This window comes from Ammodytes marinus (genome assembly GCF_949987685.1).
Source record: "Ammodytes marinus genome assembly, chromosome: 21".
Classification (NCBI taxonomy): Eukaryota; Metazoa; Chordata; class Actinopteri; order Uranoscopiformes; family Ammodytidae; genus Ammodytes; species Ammodytes marinus.
This window is the reverse complement of record NC_137225.1, coordinates 18,482,745-18,505,189: the sequence shown is the minus strand read 5'-3', so window position 1 is coordinate 18,505,189 and position 22,445 is coordinate 18,482,745. Positions and strand designations below refer to the sequence as shown.

The 22,445-nt window shown below is 40.4% G+C and overlaps 1 protein-coding gene across 1 annotated transcript in view; it reads right to left on the bottom strand.

The window, feature by feature from the left end:
• pou6f2 (POU class 6 homeobox 2) overlaps positions 1–22,445 on the bottom strand; it is a gene marked incomplete at its 3' end in the record, with an annotated part of 66,528 nt that overhangs the window by 40,387 nt on the left and 3,696 nt on the right. Inside the window, exons 2-3 of the mRNA XM_080050458.1 lie at positions 11,878–11,975; positions 5,013–5,232 (exon numbers count right to left, since the gene is read on the bottom strand). Of these exons, the coding sequence (XP_079906584.1) occupies positions 5,013–5,232; positions 11,878–11,975 (318 nt within the window). The remainder of the gene's footprint in view (positions 1–5,012; positions 5,233–11,877; positions 11,976–22,445) is intronic.

Genomic DNA, 22,445 nt, shown 5'->3' with positions numbered 1-22,445 from the left:
GTCACAGTTTGTAATACAGAGAGAGAGAGAGAGAGAGAGAGAGAGAGAGAGAGAGAGAGAGAGAGAGAGAGAGAGAGAGAGAGAGAGAGAGAGAGAGAGAGAGTGTGTCTTGTGCACTGTGTTTATGGCAGGAGGTTTTGCAAAAAGCCTCCCCTTAGTGTTTACCAGTGAGGGCAGATGTCAGGGTTTGCTGTGGAGGAGCAGACACAGCCACATCTGATTAACAATATTATTGTCCTCCTCCACACCGCCATAAAGACTCAGCCTCCCTCCTTTTCTTTGCTATTTCAGGCTCTGGCAGTGCGCTGTCCTGGGGCATGGCTGAGCCAGAGTGACACTGCCACCATCCACAGAAACAACACATGAGTTAAGAGCCAGAAGGTTGAGACAAACAGCACTTCTGTATGCTACCACGCAAAAACACACACATATCTTGGGATACATACATTAAAAAAAAAATAAAAAATCATACCGTATATTCAACGTGGTGCAACGTGTGTACGCTTATTTTTTGTGCAATTATGAAATACATGTAAATTGAATTCAGAACAAATCTTCAGCATGTCTGCAACAAGTGAAACACCAGGGGGGTAAAATCAACATCTCAGCTTCAAAAAAGACGTCAGAGTATAAATCATGCGTCTCCAGGGAGTGTCTGTGTTCATATGTGTATGTACTGTACAGTAAACCTGCGCATCAGCATGAGTGTAAATGTATGTGTTTGATTCCAACCCACTCATCGCTCCTCTGTACATTTTGATTGGTGATTTTTTTTCTATTACTTTCCGTCGCCAAACAGTCACAAAGGCAGTAACCCTGCACGTTTCCTAGCTGCTTATTGAAGACAAACAATAAACCACAGGCAGATATCAATGGCAGAGATGAGAACCCTGTGTGCCATATCTGCTGGGACTGCCTGGCGAAAACCTGCCGCTGCCTGCGCTTCATTTCTATCAGCACCTCTCACTCTCAATTATTTGGCTGCTGTCACAACAAATCAATCAAATTACCGCTCCAGGACTGTGTGCAGCTGTTACTGTTGCACCCGCTAGTTGCATTAGCTTTGAAATGTATGAGGTCTACATTTTATCACTTTTATTTATTTAATGCGGCTCACTCTCCCCTTGCGAGTCATCTTACAACCACGGCAAAGTTAAATCATTAAAAAGACGACGTGGAATACATACTGCGAGAGAACACCTCAAAATTAAACAGCGATGAGGGAGAATGGATGGGCCTCTATTATTTTAAGACGGCAGATGTTGATGTGAGAAAATGTGGACTGGCAGTACTTGACTTTATTAAAAGGCAGTGATTTTGGAGAACGCTTATTGTCAAAATAATATATATTTATAATATCTCCTCACAATCCGCCACCTGTATGTATTGTGTGTACGGGAAAAAAGGTATTCATGGACAGCCTAGGCTCTGTTAACTTGTACATAAACAAAAGGTATGTAAACAAATGGGGCCCACTGTAGCAACATGCCGGTTTCCAGAGCCTAGGCTGTGTATTATACTATCTATGGTATTATCCCTGGACTTTTTAATCAGTAAACACACTGTAAGTACAGGTAGCTGATCATGAGGAGATATTCACTGATTTCGACAAAAAGTGATTTTGACAACAAGCATTATCCAGAATCGCTGACTCCACCCTTTAATGTACTTCTCTGCTGGCTCAACAAAACAAACAATAGGCAACTTATTGTCTTATGCCAAAATAATTAAAAAAATATACACACAAAAGAAATAAGCCCCTAATGACCAACTTGTGTGCCTATTAGGAGCCCAAACAGTGTGCTTGGATTCCTCCATCTCCAATAATATAATGGGTAAAGGGACATAGAGATGTTCCCACATCAGGCAGAGGTTAAGTCAATGGCCTGGCCTTGGTGATCTAAACCTCTTAAAGGAGCAGCAGTCAGCTGAGGCAAAGGAGATGCATTCTGACATGTCTAACTAGTGTGGAAACATTTGGCTCTTCCCCCAGGAGCCCACCCTTTGGTACTGTAATGAGCATAGTGATTTCCCTAATTTGTATGATAGCAACACCGGCAACCTGCAAACGACACTGCCGAGTGTTTTCATCGAAACGGAAGACGTGCCTTTGATTGACACTGACATCGGGTCTCATTACCGCAGGTGAGTGGGATGCCGACCTTTATCAGGAAGCTTGAGTGCTGTTTTGTGTTTTCCTGCGGACGAGTACAGAGGAACAATGCTCTCACCTCACCATTAGAACTCAATTCTCTGATGTGCTGCGCTGCCTGGCTTTCTGCTGAGAGCAAATAAGATGGGATATGCTTATTAATATGAAAGAGCTCCAGTAAACCAGCTTCTTGCATTACCTTTGAGTGAGTTGTAGAGGAGAGCAGTAGACAGATGGGACTTTGTTCTGCTTCCTCCCATTGGGGATTACATGTACAGTGCTTTGATACAACTAGTCGTACAAGTATGGTAATCATGCTTTGCTTGTTATAAAATCATGTGAAACCTAAACCTATTAAAAATTCAGCAGAAAGTTAGCATCATATCTAACAACAGAAATCGGTAGATGTTTTGTCTGCATCAGTCTTTCCTATTTATGTTTTCTACTGTGAAATCCACGTATTATTTTTTTTATTCATATGAGCCGTCATATTTACAGACCTCTAGCATGACCCAACCTAGTTTTTGCCTCTTGTGAAGTCAGCTAGAATTGTGTGCAATCTGTCACAAAAGATAACTTTCTCCCTTGTTTAGTTTCATTGGGAATTTGTTTTTACTGCATGTTTGCGAGCATAAATCATTCTGACAAATAACCAGTTACACTGGAGCCTGTGTTTACTGAGTCTGCCACAAGATGCTGTTCAGTTTTATTTAAGCAACCGCTCCAACTTTACAGCACAACCCCATTACAGTGATAGTTATTCATCACAGTCGGAGAGAGCTGCCCTCCTAAAGCTCACAACAGTCCAGCCGGTTCCCTTCTGTCAACATTCATTCTTACAGCGCCAGCGCTTTGAGTAGCATGATCAAAACATGTGATCAAAGATGCTGTTGTTACTGCTTGTTCTGATCTTGTCTTTTTAACAAGTCCCTCATTAAAGCTGAATATGAAATTGGACAAAATCCAACAACCATCTGGACTGAAAAATCTAATTTTGATCTAATATAATTATTAAACATTGCATTTTCACAAAGAAAATGACTATAGAACTACAAGCATGCTGGCTCTCATGTAAAGAGTACAATTCCTTAACCCTCAAACCCCATTCCCCAAGACACATAGCCTTATTAGCTGGTCATTAGCCGCCTCATTACATTTAAACGCTGCTATTGGCCGGGCTCCTCCTGAAATCTCATTACTGTGCCGAGCAGTTGTCTTGTGTCTGATCTGACGCTAATTAGCTAGCAGCGTGAGTGCTGTAAAACATACTTGGTCCTGAGGTCGTGAAATGAGCCGACTACTCCCCGGCGACAGCACGGCACTGTATTATATGTGTGATTAATCAGGCCTGGAGACCCGCGGGGGGCTGGGAGGGGACGCGGTGGCAGAGGCTAGAGCTGCAGTTGTCTGACAGAGGTGCTGTGCCAGCAGGCCTCATTCAGTGGAGCTGTGATCAACTCAGACAGGGGCGAGTGGAGGAGCGTGGCGTGGCCAGAGGGGCCCGGACACAGTCAAGACATTTAGCTTCACTCGTGACTTGTGTCACTTTCTCTCCATGGAGGTCCCTTCAATGCATCCCCTTTAGATAAGAGGACGTGCGAACAGGCAGTCTGTCAGACCACACGCTTAAAAAAAGATCTGCCACAGAGGCATTTCTCCACAACTGTTTTTTTTGCTATCTTTCACGGATGGGGAATTTGATCAGGACACTGGATTCTGGACTGACTGCTGGTTTGTTTAGCAGTGGACAATAAGAATGACTGAGAGGTGTTTCTTTTGGCGTTTTGACACCCTGACAATGTGTTTGTCGATCAGTTCATCAGATCGCTGAAGCCTCTGGGTTGTCCCTCATGCACCAAGAGGAAGGTCTGTTGAAGTGTAAGTCAGACGGGCCTGCTGGGCCCATTATCGTCCACTACTGATGGATACATTGAAGGGCTCACTGGATAGATGCGGGTTTATTAAAAGCTCTGCCCACAGCGATGGCTGCTGTTATTTATGCATGTTTGTGTCCATTAGGCTTCTACCTCCACATTTCCTCACTCAGGGCATCTGTCCATCCATTTTCCCACATGAAGGGAATGGAGCCCTTCCCTGCACTTTGTGCTGCACTGGCATTATTGTAATCTCCATCCCAAAAACACACTGCTTTACATGTAGCCTGGCATCTTTTTACATTAGTGCGGCTCGCTCATCCAAGATTTATGACCAACGGTTTCCCCATCCATCCCTCAATCTAATGGTATAAAAGAGACAATGTTTTAAACATTAAAATGAAAACCATTTACAACTATGATCAAAAGAGAACACTTGGGCATTAAAGTTTAAAAGGCAAGGATAAGTACAGCCTTGTGGATGGACAGATGAGGTGGAAAGAGATACAAAAAAGTGAAGTACAGTGCACTCATATGCACAGGAAAGAGGCATAAAGTGCTTTTGCGATGCACTGCAAAACATTGACCTGTAATTAATATGGTTGTTCCTCTGGGCAAGTCGAGGATAGCGGCTTTTTGGGAAACAAACCCCTAAAGGATTCTTACCTGGTCAGAAGCTTTGTACATCTTCTTTATTAAAGAAAAACAAAAACTGGTCCATGTCATACAATGGATACTGTATAACAAACCCGATCGATTATTTTTGTTATTACTACTGTATTGATGTCTGATGACGTCTATATTCTATAAATCATTACGTATTAAACAGAAATTGGATTAGAAATGTTAGTGTCTTTTTAGAATATCCATGAGCTTACTAGAGTACCTGAATAACGTGCTACAATATTCCTGGGAAGTTGACCCTGTTTTGTCACAGGAGGCAGTTTTTTTATCAGTTCTTTTTTGTACTGTGCCCTCTTTCTTACCTTGCAGGTTCTGGAGGGGGAGCGACATGATGCCCCCCGCGGCAGCAGCAGCCACCAGGCTCTGGAGGTTTGCAGTGGGCAGTGAGAGGACCAGGCCCTGCTGCCCGCCCAGGTGTCCGCCTGCGTTGAAGGGGATGAGGATGGGCTGGTTCATGCCTGACGCCGCCCCCGACATCACACCACCTACTGCGTTGGCCAGCTGCTGGGCCACCAGAAGAGACTGCAGCAGACACACACAAAAATATAATCAGTGATGTTAATAAAGGCCTGGGAAGAAGTCTTGGATTTTAATATGTTATCTTTTTTTTTGTAGTTGTGTTTAATGCAATATCGAAAATAAACTTAACACTGCTTCTAATGTAGTTACTTTTGATGACTTGATTAATCGTTCTTATCTGTCCTATATTTTCTACACGTACCAAATCTGCCCTATTTTAAAAGAGTAAAATTAGTTTTTCAAGTTCAAATGTATGAAGATATGGTAAAAAGCATTACCATAACAATAATAAAATAATAATGGCATTTATCACAATATGGAAAACACATTAAACATCACATAAATAATCCGAATGTTGAGGACAGAGAAATGTGTTCCACAGACCAAACTCTGTATTGTAAATACATATATAATATAAATATTGTAGAACAATAGGATACAATTTCTCTATAGTAGATACATTTCACGTTGAATTATCATACACTATCACCTGTGTGTCTTGCACACAAAGACATTAATACACTATTTCATATCCTAAATGTGATGACTAACAGATAGGTAAAGCAGTGAGTCAGATTTCCGCAAAGTGGCTGTATCAAAAATCTATGTTTTGATGAGTGCAGTTGTTTTGCAGATTAATTCTGAGTCACACACATACAGTCAAAACACACTGTAATTCGTACTGACACGGATCAAATACAATGTTTGTGAACATTTGGGGGATGAGGAGTGATATATGTTTAGGCCCATTGAACAAATCCCTCGAACCGCAGAAATATGACTGAAATACACACAGCTTTTACTCAAAAGAAAGTAGCAGTACTTCAACCTTTTGACGAGGGATACAACACATCACTCTTGTCTCTTCGTGTATCCATTCATTTCTATTAGTTTAAGTTGAATCTGTGCAGTCATACCCATAGAGGAAAAGATATGTTATCTGAAGTATCGCTCTGAGATATTTTGCACAGTTGAAAATCCCTTCAAATGTATTTTCTGAGGAAGTGGGTTTAGAAATAAACCAACAGATTTTTCATCCAGAGCTTTGAGCCATAAGTGGGAAGGTTTTTGTACCGTGGCTGAAATCTACACAAATACACAGGGAATGACATCTTAAATTGCATTCTTTATGATGAAAACATTTTCGAATTATGTCAGCATTTGAGCTTGTCAAAGTTAATTTACAAAGGAGGGCATGAGACACGGGATGCAGGAGAGGCTGCAAAATCCAACACATTTACAGTTTAAACATAGAATTGAATTGTTTGTTTGAATAAAATAATAAAAGCACATTGTCAGCTTGTGTTGTGTCCACAGCAAGGCATCCCTTAGACAATGCTAGGTAAGCCTGGCTGCACCTGTTTTGACTCCTGCACCATAACTTACATTCACAAGCCTTTAACTCCAATTGTCAGCTATCTGCTTGTGTTTTGCATGGCGTGTCTGCAGCTTTTTCAAGGTGCACAACGGGCCGACTGGTGCGAAGACCCCACTGTATTCACAAGCCTGGTGCTCTTAGGTGACAGGCCTGTCAATGTGATAACCCTGCATGGTGCACAAAGCCTGCACCCACTCCGACATACATGCGATCGCAATTTAAGAAGGTACAAGGTCATGTGGGTTTAAAGCTACCAAGCACAGGGAGATCTTTGGGCGAAATATCTGCACTGAGAGACAAACAATTCCAATACTTGTTTGTGCTTCTAAAGCTGTTAATAAAATAAAAAAGCACACAGACAGGTGAATGTTGTTGGCAGGAGTAATCACAAGCATGGTATAGGATTCCTCTTTTTCAACATTTGCTTTGATATCCAACAACCGCGCATAACAAATGACAATATCTGACGCTTCTGAGAGCATTCAAAATGACATTTGCCATTAACTTTAAAAAAATGAATTAATAATCCGGGAGCTCAAAGAAAGAATCCTCAAAGAACAATAACAAAGGCAACCCCGTTGGTTAGCGGCGAGTGACATATGTTTAATCTTGCGTTTTAAACTAAATGTAATCTTGAATCGAAGCAGCATATAATCAAAGACACTCTTTGAACATTTCATATCTGAGTCAAACAAAATGAGATTGCCAGGCTTGACAGCGCAGACAGTTCCCTCACATAGAAGGGAATAACATTAAAAGACAATTCTGCAATTATCAGATGTAGCCCCTGATTTATTTATCATTACAGGCAGCTTTGGAGAAACAGGCAGCTGTTAGGCACACAGGCAAGAGAGAAAGCTTGTGGAGACGTTTTTTTTGCAAGAGTTCTGAGGCTTTAGGCTGTTTGTTGTGCCACTTTAGGACTGATTACGATCTTCACCCGAGGTGAGAATGACGCATATGCACACGTCAAAATCAGAGATAAGAATATATTTAGCGTGAATGTAATGAGCTCAACTCTGGAGCCACGCAAGTTTTTACAATGAGAATCCCCAGCTCATCTAGATTCATGAGCAGTTCACCTTACGCTGTTTTGCCTGGTACAGTAGTCCCACTCCTCCTCTCCATAGGTGCTGTTAGAAAGCTGCTGTACTATGCTTGGCAGCGTTGACAGCTGCATGTTGAGAAGCGGTCTCCTAGGGGCCACATAGACGGGCAGACTGGGTGTGTGTGTTGGGCTCTGGATGGTGGAAGCAGCCCCACTCAGGACTGGATGGTACCCAGCCTCTCTGCCCATCAGGGGAGAATAGGCCCTTTTCTATCTTCCTGGCAGCTCTGGCACTGAGAAATTGCCCATAATCACCCAGATAGCAGACTTTTGTCATCCTAACTGCGAGTGGGAAGCAGAAGGAAGGTGGATTCATGTTGGGTAAACTACCATCGGATAATGGTTGTTCGAACAATATCCGGCTCGGGAGCGAGAATCTATCAAAACATATTGATCCTGGAACAAGAGAATTGGGTATGGCATGCGGAGCGCCTTTGTTTCTGAAAAGTGTTAGCTTCACAGAGACTGTACTGACAGCATTAATATATTAGATGGTGACTGTTGAGAGCCGCCTGCTGAGGCTCACACTCTAACTGCTGCCTGTCCCGAGATGCTTTCCCCTTTTGTGTTTATTTCTTATCTATTGCCCAAACGGTGGCTCTGACCAGCCAGGATATCTGTAATAGGAAAAGGGCTTTTAATTAAGCTCATTCTTTATCTGCACTTGCAGCTGATTGACTCTTTCACTGGGGATTTCTCACCCAACAAACCTGGCCAACAAACGGCTCTCTTCCTCCTGCTTTTTCTCTTTTGTTTATCCTGATGAGGATTGACTGTCATTGAGTAACAGTGAGTGCAGGGAGAATGGCCTTATTAAAGGGGGTGGAGGAAACCTGATTCTTTCTATGTGTGTGTATGTGTGTGTGTGTGTGTGTGTGTGTGTGTGTGTGTGTGTGTGTGTGTGTGTGTGTGTGTGTGTATGTGTGTGTGTGTGTGTGTGTGTGTGTGTGTGTGTGTGTGTGTGTGTGTGTGTGTGTGTGTGTGTGTGAGTGTGTGTGTGCGTGTGCGAGGAGAGTGTTGAGGGGTGACATTGAGCAACACTAATGAGATAGATGTTCATTAAACATCGCCGAGCCACCAGGCCAATAAATCCAATCAGATAGGACAATGCCTGATTGAGCTATTAACAGGGCTGCGGGCTGGGGCTCTTTGCTCCCCTGCTTGTTTTGACAAGGCCTGTATTGGCTGATGAGTGCCACAACTCAATTACATTTAAAGATGATGTGTGATGACAAAATAATCACATTTGTCTTACATTTATTCAAGGTGTAGCATCCAGTGAGGGTGCTTTATTTTTATTATTTTTTTATCCACTCAACACATGCACTATAAGAATATGAATGTGAAAAGACCAAGTCCGTAATTTTATTTCACTGAAACCGTCAAGCAAACAGCTTAAACTTACACTGTGCACATGTGGTCACAGCGTGAAAAAAGAGCAGCATGGATGGTGGAGGCAGAAAAATAACAGGGCCCACGTCAAACACGACGAGTAGACTGGGGACAATGTCAGAGCACTCATCATCAAACAGAAGGATGCTTAAGCCAACCAAGATAACTCAGCCCTCCATGGACTTCTCTCGCTTTGTCCAATCATTTATAATCATTACAGTATCATTGTGTTTTTAATACGCCAGATTCAAACCAAACAGTGGAAATTTTTCAGAGCCCAGAATATAAACTTGTTAGGTGCAGAATTTATTTTTCGTAGTGTACATTCCAATCAAAACAGTCAGATATGAAGAAATTATGACTTTTCACTCAAGTAGACATTTTGACCTACTTGTGAAAAAATTCCCTTGACCTTAATTTTTGTCCCCTTACTTATTGACTCTATTGATGTTTGTGCATGCTTGATCAGACCTTCATGCACTTGTTTGGTTCATGTTTACGCCTGAACAGACTTTAGGACCTGACAACTTATTTTCTCAATAAGATTCCTACTATGACTTATCGGATTCTCCACACTATAAACACACTATTTTCTGCAAAAGTTAGAGCAGTTTTGGTTATTATTTCACATTTGGCAGTTTTCTTTTTTTCCCTCTGTGCTCTCCTTGCAGGATTTTTCAATAGTTCAAATCTGATGACAGTTTGTTTACCTTCACTCAAATCTGATCAAACATGATCAAACATCAATGCTGTCTTGAGGAAGGTTTTGAGTTATTAACTACTAGAGGTGGGCATAGATTAATTTTTTTAATCTAGATTAATCTAGATTAATTTTGAAATTAATCTAGATTAATCTAGATTAAAATGGCTCATTTGAATTCATTCATAATATGCGTGTGCTCCCTAAATAATGACTCAAAGTAAGTCTTTGAGAACGTGTTTCTCAAGCCAGGTGGCGCATCAGACCAGGGGCTCATCTCCTGTTTCCAACATGCATCACAAACTGCTTGAGGAAGCTGTTCTACTATGATAATTGGTGATGAAAATAAATAATGTTCAACAAGATGTACTTGTGTTTACAAACTGTTTATTCAGTTAAACATGAACTTTGAACTGTAGGCCATAAGAGGTAACGATGAATTGTTTAGGGCTGCAACTAACGATTATTTCAATAATCGATTAATCGGTCGATTATTTTTTCGATTAATCGATGAATCGGATAAAAAAAATAAACATTTGTAAATGCTGCATCTTTATTCAAAAACTGAACATTACTTCAAATTCACAGTGCACACTGAAGTGTCAAAACACCAGGTTATTGCTCCAACGTCCCGGAACTATTAAAAGTAATATTAAATGATAAAAAATTAATAATAAACTTAACTGGGATAACACAAAAAAAAACATACAATGTATCATATACATTTATACAGTATAAGGGATGTCCATGGTAAACCAGTCAACCGATAATATTTTTAACCGGTAAATACTAACGGTTAAAAAAATTAAATCATCTTAATTTCTCTCAGATGACAGGAGAGTTAATTTGTATTGATATTGATACCATTTTCAAGACTCCTTAACGATCCAAGTCTTTATTGATATCACAATTGATAATTTTCTATTATTTTGTTGAAATAGAACTTGTATTATTGCTTTAATTGCTGATATGATCATAGCTCTAGATAGGACATTAAACAGGTCATAATTCCATTCCATCTTTACTATCTATTTTATCTTGCTGGGAAAACAAGTTTCGCCAAAATCTCAAATTTCTTTTTTTTTGTGTTGCATTTGAACACATCAATCATATCACTGAGCCGGCCTGAACACATCACAGTTGACATGTTTGCTACTTTTTTTAAGCTAGCTAGCTTTATATCCTTCCGATTTTAACATGGATTTAAAATCTGGATCACTATTTTTAACTGACGGGACTTTCTACACCGTTCGGTTGTATGATTACTGCCGCTGCATTGAATGACTGTTGATGCGCCGATGCCGATTCTCCGAGCACGTCTGCACACCGTCTGCAGCAGCAGCTGACAGAGTTTTTTTGGACTAGACGGATACTGAGTTGATGGAGTTTTTTTTAACCCAAAGAAAGCAAAGGTACAACACTTTTATATAGGCCTGCAGTCCAGTGTTAGATATGACCAAAATACAAGCTGTGGCCGCTCACACTATAGCTTTCCCGCACGTGAAGCGAGCCTTCACGTGCGGAAGGGGGTTCACCCCGACGGCGAACAGCATCTCCCCTGAGCCGAACAGGAGGTGGAATTAAGAGATTAACGGCGATATTTTTTTTATCGCCCGATAAGAGTTTGGCGTTAACGCAGCCGTTAACGCCGTTATCGGCCCACCACTATTAACTACATATAATAAATATTAAAAATAGTAATAATGAAATTATAAAATAGTATTAACAAATCAGTAATTCAGTTTATTCACGAATATTGAATGTAATGTTTTAGAAAACAACAAACAACAAGCGCAAATCAGGAGATAATTAATTGACTGTTTTTGTATGTGTATAGCTACTGCAACTTTTTTTTTTTAGTGCAGGGACTTTTTCCTTCATAATGGTACAGTTTATCTTTGTTACACACACCTGAAAGTACAGTTTGAAAAGACTGGGTTCAGGAGCACAAACCCTTTTGCGTTTGTTTGTCTAACATCTTAATATGAGACCAGACCAGACAAGCTTGACGAGAAAAAGGAAAAACTCCACTTTTTAACGTTTGGGTTTGTTTCAGATCCCCTCACTCACCTGTGGACCCATTGGGTATCCTGGGTGGGACAGGCCCAGTTGACTCTGCTCAGAGGGACTGCTGCTGGCGTCAGACTGGACTGAACCGTCACGGGCTCCTGGGAGAGCAACAGGCAAAAGTCCATAATATAGAAAGAAAGGGAGACAACAAAGAGCCCACCTTAGATCAACACAGATAATATAAGTAGATAAACACAAAACACAGCGCAGATTGTGATATTACAACGCATGGTGTACATCGGTGCAGAGGAGGGCAGTCGGGAAAAGAGGGGAATTTGTATTTAAGTGCTTTATCAATATCCGCTGTAGCACTGAATAAATTACCGACCAGCAGAGAGAGGCTCGTTGATGGGGGATGATACATGCTAGCGGGTCCCCGATGGCCTAGATTACCGCTGAGAGATAGAGCTCCACCAAAAACGCCCAGGCCATATTATTCAGCCATTTACATCACTGAGTATCACTCATCTAAACCCACTACCCCCCTCCGCTCTGAGCCCGCAGCTACGACACACAATTAGACCTGTTTGCTATGAGGGCAGAGTGGAGCGGAGCAGACATGATAATAAGCCTGCTGATGGCTGCAGGGTAAAATAAAGGATCGGACGAAGGGATATCATAGCAATCCCTATCTCACAGGATATCTCAGCAGTGCACCCAGTGTGGAGTGGACTGCGCTAAAAGGTTCAAAAGGGCTGCTTTGACCCTGACTCTTTGACCTCAATGATATCGTGATCACATGATGATGCCTTCCTGTTGACACAAGGGCTTTTGGAGTGCAAATACGAGTACATTTCACAAAAAGAACCTTCAGAAACATTTAATCTAGATGTCTCTCACCAAGCTACAGTGCTGCCAGAATACATAGAATTTAATGTGAAGGGCACTTAAATCTAGCTAAAGCAAGAACGTACAAAAAGTCGGCAAACATCTTACACGGGTGAAATAAGCAACATTAAGACTGATTTTCTGACAATGAAGAGTGATATTGGGATATTGTGCTTTTTATAATTGTTTACATTCTTAAAACAATATAAGACAAATTGACAAGTTGTAAACAAGGTACAAAGCAACCTCACATTGATTTTCTTTAAAGAAAAAGATTGAAAGAAGTTGGTTCAGCGGATGCATGTCTTTTGAATAAGCTTGTGTAGAGCTGCAGAAACCAAATGTAGTAAAACTATATGCCATTATAAACAAGTGCCCCTGCTCGCTCTCTGACAGGCTGTCAATAGAGTGGGTAACATCTACTCACTGATTCATGTCGCCCAGCTGTGCCAAAGACAACGTCAGGCCTATTATGGATTCCATGACTTGTTTTACAACTTTACCCTGGGCTTGTATAGCTGTCTTTGTCCAACCTTCAAGCAGTCATTTGAGGTATTTAAGAGTTTTCTTTGAACAAATATCAAGTATTTTTTTTTAACTGTATAACACTTAGGAGACAAAGTGTCACCAGTACTGTGACATAATCTTCCTTTTTTTGTGCTTTGGTTGAATTTTGAGTATTAATTGAATCACCATATTCATACTGTTAAACGTATTCATTCACAAGGATGCTCCACATTTGAGTGGGATTTACCTGATTCATACTTTGTAAGATTGTTTTTTTCTAAACTTAAACTCTGTTGTTTCTTAGTTAGCCATTAGGGAATCAGATTTCTCCCCACTAGGGGCTTTAAAAATCAAATTAATTGATAAATATTTGCATGACTCTTAATATCCCACAGATTGGTGACATGTGTCTTAATCATCAAAATAAATTACAGTGTAAATATTAAATGTAGTGTAGTACTCCCCAACATGCAGCAAATTAACCTATTTTGTTCTATTTCTTATAAATGGACATTATTAAACTCTACTTTTTGATTGACATTTGAAGTTTAAAGACTATATTTTAGTACAGATGAGAACCTGGAACTACTGCTGTTTATAGTTGCTGAATCAATTCACATGCACAATAAAACTGTATTTCCATAATTTTATTTTAACACTAACATGATCATTTTACAAAAAGGTTATACACAATTTTTAATTAAATACGCATGAGACTCAATGCTCACAAAAGTGAATAAAGAAGTTTCCTTCAACTAACAGCTCCAACCATGTCAAGCTAACCATGTGGAAATGTGTGTGAAGGCCACACAACCTTGTTAAAACGCACATGTTGGCAATGAATTAAGAAATAAATGTGATCAAACTTCCACTGTAAGATCGATTTTCTTAAATGGAATATTGCAGCTTTTAAATGAAGGACGAGGCAAAGACGTACTAAGTCTTTAGACTCAAAGATGAATAAGCCTTTTCTTGTTATACAAACAGCACATGCAGTGGTCTCTAGTCCTTTTATAAAAGCTTTCTACAGAACAGTCTATTGAATAGACTTGCCAGCAAAATCTCATTGCCTGTCAAGTATATTTATGCATTACATTTTAAACTCCCCTCCGCCAAATAAAATCATTTCATCTTTACATAAAATCCAAATAATTGGTGAATGGCATGACCTCAAAAACCTCAAGCATTTGATGGTTGATGTGAAAGCCCAGGGGGAAGCCTGCTTTTAGCTGGTTTCTACCTCTGGCTGGCTGGCCCTGCTTCTCGTCCACATCCTCTCGCTTATCAACCTCGCAATGCAGTGGAGATTTTGACAAGCCAGTCTCTTTTCACCAATTATTTCACCCATTATGGATCACGTTGTGCAGAGCCCCGCCCCGTGCAGTCAGTTTGTGGAATTAAGATCAATGTGGACATACAGGAAAATACTTTCTGGCCGACATTATTACAATATCCTCTGAATAATGTCACATTTATTCTGGATATATGAGGCCACTATATGTCACAAAAGGTTTTGTCTCTAAGCAGTTAATATTACTTGCTAGTGATATTATCGAATTAACTTTACCCTACACTTGATTTTCATTTACAGAAACTCAAACTTTACAAACATCTCAAAGGCAATTCTCTAAATGCAGCCGCCATGCTGTATTAACAATAATGGACTCAGCAGTGCTAATGAGCAACCTTTTAAGCCAGTGAATTATCTAGTTATCATAATAAAAAGACAATTAAATAATTAAATTAGCTTCAATGAAGGATTGAGACTCTATAACATCAATAGGCTCAACAGCTTTGCTCACGACTGAAGTTAAGATATTGGTTGTGAATAATGTGTATTCTATCTCATAAAGCAGTGTAGGAGACTTTGTGGATAACGATTCCTTCATTGCATCATTTCACAATAACTGAGAAAGCTTCATCCCCATTGCAAATATCCATAACGTTATCGTGTTTATCGCAAGGGAAGAAAATCGATAACAAATAAATACACATGCACATCTTCCTCCAATGGATTTTGAGTAATTTCTTTAACTAAATTAAATATCAGAGAGGAGACATATTCAGGGAGACAATCTTCAATGTTTTTTATTACTAGAATCTTTGCACATGTTTTACTTTTATTAAAAAAAAAGTATTCAATCGATGTTCGTGAGAATTAAATGTTTTTCCAGGAGATTAATATTGTATAAAGGGAAAACAGAGAAACTTAACAAAAAAGAAGAAGAGTCCTTTGATGCAATATAATGTGTCGGTTACACAATAGACAGAAGTGGAATGAATGGATGTATTGATGTGAGTAGAGATGAAGGAACAGGCCAAACGGATGAAAGAACAGGTGATACACCTACAACATAGACTTACTTATCTAGGATGATCGGCTTCATCTTTATTTTATTTTATTTCCTCACAGTTTAATTGCTGTTGTAACAATTCAAGTGCCTTTAAATCTTTATTCTGAATAACAAAAACACTTTTTAGCCATTAAATGTACGTATGTCTTCCATGGCCTTCACTGAAAGTAAGATGGTGAATTAAATTATATTAAATCAGATGCAATAATTCCACACTTGAACTGACAGTGACATGATATCTTAAGTGAGGAGACTGTGAAATAATTATATTTATTACAGGGCACAGAGTGCGATTTGATGTGACTTGTGTCTTGAAAATATTGCCAATATCCACCACTATATAAATTCTCTTTCATTGATCACTATAGTGGCCCCTGGAGAGCGACTTTCAATGCCACACAAGGCAAAAGGGCGCACTGAGCCGTGTTCTCTGGGTGGTAGTGGTGGTGGTGGTGGGTGGGGGGGGGGCAAAGAGCTATATTTATTTGACTTTATTCGGCCTGTCTGAATGTAGGGTGCCCCAAGGACTACACCACAAAACAATTAGCCTGGATTTCATAAAGCAATCAGCACGCCACCTTGTCTAATGCAACCACTTCGTACATTGACAGTCTGAATAAAATGGGTGTTATTGAAAGCTTTGTGTTCATGTTAGCTTTTGCCTCGATGCATTCAGGAATCAATTTTTGTCCATAAAAGAAGCTTTAACACTTAAGCTATTTTAGTGGAAATGCATTATGTAAGTTGTCAAACGTACTAGAGAGGCCTGGTAACGATTCAGGCTATTCAGAATGAAAAGCCAACCCCCATTTTTATAATGGTCCTTTTGAAAATGTCTGGCTGAGTGCATGTGTTTGCTATTAAGAAGATGTCAATAATTTTGCCTTGAAATCCAATCCATGGAAAATTATTTCACATGTGAACATATTTAAAAAGATTGCAAATTATTAGTAAATTACATAACATTATCTAAAAGACATTCAATTACTGAAGTTTGGGTTATTATAGCACAGTAATATCATTTTGTGTTATGCTGTTGATTGAGAACATTCGTTGGACAGCGATCTGTGAGCTGTTCAAGCGTAAGGGATGGACCCAGATAAACGACTAGCCACATCATACACAAAGTTAAATTCCATCAATACACAGCAAATTGTCCTAGATTGTTTGCCCATTGATTTTGTTAATGCCGCCTGGAATGTTGATGTGGCATTGCAGAGAGAGCTGACAGAGAACGAAATGTAGAGTGACAGATCACGTCGCTTTCATTATTTCTATCTGAAGCTGCCTGGAATAAAAGTCTATAAAGTCATGTTTCATACATGACATTGTGTTGTAAAGAGTAGCAACGCCTATAATGTGCAGTGTGGGGCTTTATAGTGATTTACTTAAAGGTGCACTATGTAACTTAAGGTGTGTCAGAGAAGTAAACATTTTCTAAATATATTCTTCTCATAACTAAATAAACAAACTTTACTCACAGGAAAATTGGATCCATTTAACACTGTTTGAGGTTAGAAAGCTACCTTAAAGTTGCAGTTTCACTGTTATTAGCAGCAGGGCCAACAGTTTTGTTTACATATTCTAGTTTTACGTTTGGTTCCAGATTCCTCAAAAAAAATTAGTTTTTATGATGATATAATTATTCAATACTAAGAATTACATGTAGAGTTAATATGTTTTATTAAATGTAAAAAATCTCCCTCCCCTGAAACTGCAAAGTGCACCTTTAACTTCTTGTGGAATGCAAAAGTGCTTAAATCACTACTGATTTAGCTCAGTGTTTCATTACTCCCACCAAAGCCCTCAACAATAACACGGGGCATAATCTGCTGCCAATAACTCCAGGTGCTCTTAGTCAGATGGCTCCCTCTGGGCCGGCAGGAAAGTAATACTGTGATCAGAGAAGCAGCTAGAGATAGCTCAATAGTGTTTCTGGGGATAGAGAATCACCGGAGACTGACTTTTGAGTGGCTGCCTGTAACACTATTAGCCACATTATGGCTACTGCTGCTGCTAGAAGAGCTGTCATTTCCTTAATTAAGAGCCCAGCACAGGGCAAGAGGGAGAAGAGGCCACGGCAATCTCTCCAGGCCCTCGAGCATTGAGGCCTGATTCCTCATCACGCAAGGGCGTAGACCTTACAGGAGTTGGGGGGGGGGGGGGGGGGGAAATCTATCTCATTCATTATTCTGGCACAAAGTGGAATTATGGAGTTAAGGAATTACATAGGAGGTGATGCCCAACAAAAAGGATTTCACACCTCGGCAGTTCTGTGACAATTTTTTTAAGGTGATTTTTAAGCCACAAGCAGAGGAGGGAAGACACAGAGGACAGAAAACGTAGAAGAAGGGCAGAAGAAATGGATGCAATGGTGTAATAGATGTCTCCAATGGCTGGAGGTAATACGTGTAAACAACAGAAAATAGTGCACTTGAGTTTGTAGAAGTAAGTCCCCAGTTTCTGATGAATGGGTGGAGAATCTGCATGCAAACGATGCTTAAAGCAGTAAGGACCCGGTGCTTTCGACACTTATGCTCTCACCCGTGGCCACAGGTCTTCAACGAAAGGGTCTCTGACATGAGAGTGCTCCGCGCAAGCTCTTACCTGTCTCTCCCCTGATGCTGGAGTGGAGATGGAAGCAGCACAAGCACAAGAGGGACCAGAGGGAGGTAAATTGGTGAGAAGAGGCAATGCCCATTTCAAAGGTCAAGAAGGAGAGATGGTGTGATGGAGAGAGGAATATGGAGGTGGTGGAGTAGGGAGGGGAGAAGAGGGCTTTTGTGTTGCAGACTCACAGGGGACTTTGGGACACTTTGCACATGAGCACATCTGTTTTGGTGCGTCCTCCTCATTCCCAAAGCAATGTCAACCTGATTAGCTCAGGGTTGAAAGAGGCAAATAACAATCCAAATGATTCTTTATCCTCTTATAGTGGGACGCTGAGATGAAGACTAGCTTTAGAGAGCTGTAAGCCTTTTAGGAGATGCCTGCTTCCCCATTGCGCCTCCTCCTCCTAAATTACCTAAATGATATTTGCTGTAAATAGGATTCTGCTGTTGGTGGCCTGCAGCCCTGTGCTGAATTAAGGCCTTCCTCTCACTCCCTGTTGCAAATCGTTGTACTGTCCAGTGTGTATAAAGCCAAGGATATTATGACAAGATTTGAAATGATTATCAATCAGTTGGTTGATGAACAAATATGAAAAACTGTTGCTGAAGTACATTTTTGGCAAAAAAAGAGAAAGAAATGAAGGGTTCTAGCTGGACAAACAAGGAGACCTGAAGACATTGCCTGGGGTTTTGGAAATAGTGACGTCCATTCTTCAATATCTTCTGTTTTTGGTTTACACAAAACATGACCAACTGATCGAGGAAATAATTCAATTTTAAACCTCCACTTGCAAGTGAAAATTACTTGATTACTTAAAAATACTAAAGAATTTTTCAAAAGACGTGCTGAATCCATGGCTAAAATTCTTGATATCATTGCAAATCAAATACATTTTTCTTTTGTATTTTGAAAAGAAAGGATTATCATATTGAGCTTTGTGAAATGTTCAAATTGACAATTTCTTAATCTTTATTGATAGTAAAAATATTTTAAGTGACAGATGTCCTTCAAACCAGTTTTCAAAAACTGTAATCATGTTAAAACAAGCATCTTAAAAGATTTATGTCTCTCCATCCATGCATTGCATCTGGTCAACTGCAGGACATTTAGAGATAGCCAGTGGGGGTGTGAGGGCAGTCCAGTCCAAGGTGTGTGTTTGTGTGTGTGCGTGTGGGGGACTAGACACCAACATGTCATGCCTGACACGTCAGCCTTGGCCCCCCCAGGCTATCCGGCACTAATGCTGCCTATGTCCCACTTTCTTCCCCTTGCCCCTCAAAGCCTGCTGTTCTCCCCCCTCCTCACCCGGTCCTTCTGTCATAGAGGTATAATAACAATGGATCACACCAGCACATGCCGCAGCACAGGCTCAATCACTATAGGATAACATCAGGTGATACAAGCTGCACAAGAGTATATCTCACCTGAGCTAAACATGGCCTATCTAAGAAATGAGTTCATCTGAAAAAGTCCTGTATTAGTTATTACTGTATTCCCCTGTCACAGGTATATTTACAGAACTGAGTGGGTAAAGGTGGGAACAAGCAAATAATCATGTAGCTAAAAGACACCCAGCCAAGCCCAGCCCCCCCTCCCCCCGGCCAACACATTATTCTTGTGGAGCAGACAAATAGTGGAAGGAGGGACATCAGGAAATAGTATTGCTTTGAAGCACATAACTCTATTCTGGAGAAAAGAATCATCACAGTGTTATTCCACATCCTCAGATATAAAGGGAAAAAAACATAATAACTTCTCGATAGCCTGGATCTCCACTGCCCTATCCTAGCCCCCCCCCCGCCCCCCACCTACCCACCCGCCCACACCCCAGCCTCATCCACCGTATACCCACTTCTCCTGCCTCAATCTTTGGTTTCAAAGGAAGCGAATCAGCCAGAAGGACAGAAGGTTATGCATTAGTACTGGTCATTGCTCAAAGAGCGAGCGTTATAAATAATAAAGGCTTGTGAAGGACACAAGGGCTGTGGGATGCATCTCTGGTTCACGCCACACAAGTCAAAGACAAGACTGTAATTTCTATTCCGAAAATGTGACCCTTGCAGCTTCAATTACATCTCAACAACACCGACCGTGTCCGTGCCAGGAGATGTGATGCCTCTTTGTTAGCTCTACATGAAAGGCTTATTGATATTGGTTATGGAGCATATGCTACACAACATCTAGTTTTTTTTAAAAATGATTTCCCAACTTAAAGTGTATGACTAAAATAAACGCATACTGAAATTCAATTTATTTTCTCCCGGAGCTAGCCACCTACAGAACTTGTAATGCGTTGTTCCTGAAAATACTTTCTAGACAAGGCAAAATTCTTCTTCTTCACTTTAAGAGCACAAACAATGGAGATAATTATATTGTCAGTTTTTCTATATGTTGTTCAAAGTCATTTCTGCATAACCAAGCATCTGTGAAACCTGATGACCTTTGCTGCTGTTACATCAAAAGCAAGAAGCCTGCGTTGTGCGCATCCTCCTTGTCCTCTGTGCCACGAACTGATTCAGTAGCTGTAGCCACGGGCACTGCGGGCACATTAGCAAATGTATTACACCTGCTTTATAGGCATGCATTAAGCTTGTTTTCAAGTTTGCGCAGACAGCTGAAATCCCCATAATGAGATCCGCCTCCTGGGGAGAGACTTGTTCTCCCTCGGTCTCCTTTATCCACTCTTATTTACTCAGCGTGGCCCATTCAGCACTGGGTTTGCGCCACTTTATTACTTAACCTCACCACACAACATTACGAGGCTCTTTGCATCAGCAAGCAGCCTATCCCACCATGCCTTCTGCTCGCTAAGCTGATTACACAAAAATAATAAGAACTTGTGCCTCCAGCAGAGTGTGTGTATATGCGTGCGACACCGTGTCTATGTGTGTATGAATTCCCAAAAGCAAAAGGGAATTTTGCACAAAGGAATCATTTTGTCCTGTACCAAAACTATTTATTAATACTATAAGTATGCACTACATGTTAATATACCAAAAAAATTAAAGAGAAATTAAATGTTGGTCTAAAGATTTATTACTTTTATTATGTGTTTTCAGTATTCTTCACGCTGTTTCACCACTTCCCAATATTTGTTAATATACTTTCCAGCTTTGAATAGCATTATTATAATGCATTATAAAACAAGTGTGTTCTTTAATGTATGCAAATTTAAATGTGAGACTTTAAGTAGGCTTAATTTGGTCCCTTACATGGTAAAAATAGTTTAAAGCTACATTAAAGTGCTTCAAAAGTATAAATAAAGGCACTCCTTTGTGAGTGACCAGTAGTCCATGAACAGTACAAAATAAATGATTGTCACTAGTCCAGCGAATGAATATCTGATTGTAAGTGAAGCCTAATCTGCCTGATAATACATAAAAACAAGGTGCAGCATTACAGCAGATTTGACTTTCAGTGCGGACGTTTTTGTTCCGAGTGACCTCCGATACCAGAAATCAATGAAAGCTTCATTTAGGGGAGCGGGTCTCTAGGTGACCTTTGTGAAAATGTTCCACCATTTTGGCAGAATCCGTATAAGTGCAGACCATTTCATGTAGACAGTAAGTGTATGAAATGAGTGCTCCTGTCGTTCCAGCCTGGCTCTCTTTGACAGCATGATGATAGAAGCGTCACATCCTTGGGAGAGTAAATGCAAACTGACAAGAGATGAGCCTTTGGTTGCTGAATATAATACGGAATTGTGCTCTGAGTGTCTTATTATCTTGTCTGTTGATGTCTGAAAGGGGGAGATTTGCTTGAGAAGAGAAGACAGAAACTGTACGCATCCAACACCATCTCGTCCTTTGAAAAAAAATTGCTTGCCCTACTAACCACAGCTTTTCCACCTAATGTCCACTTCTACTTGGAATAAATACAAGGCGTCAGGATGTTTGTGGTGCCTCGTAGCCCCTGTTAGCTGAAGTGGAAGACTATTTGCACAGGCAAGCTTTTAGGAGGAGAACGACCCTTTCACCACTGCAGTGGGCATGTGGTGGGTGTAGATGGTGGACAATTTACTGTAGACAAACATGACTGCTACTGTCATTGTCTCCCACTTACTTCTCCTTCTCATCTCAAACTAAAGTCATATATCAACTCTGTGGGGAAGAAAAGTTGTAGAAGGCTCTCTAAGTATGAAAACATATTTATGGCACATACAAGGCAGGAAAAGACTTGCGGCGATATCATCAAATTGATAGTGTGAAAGCAGAAATCAGAAAGCAATGATGATTCTTAACAGTTCAGTATCGTTAGCCCAAAAAT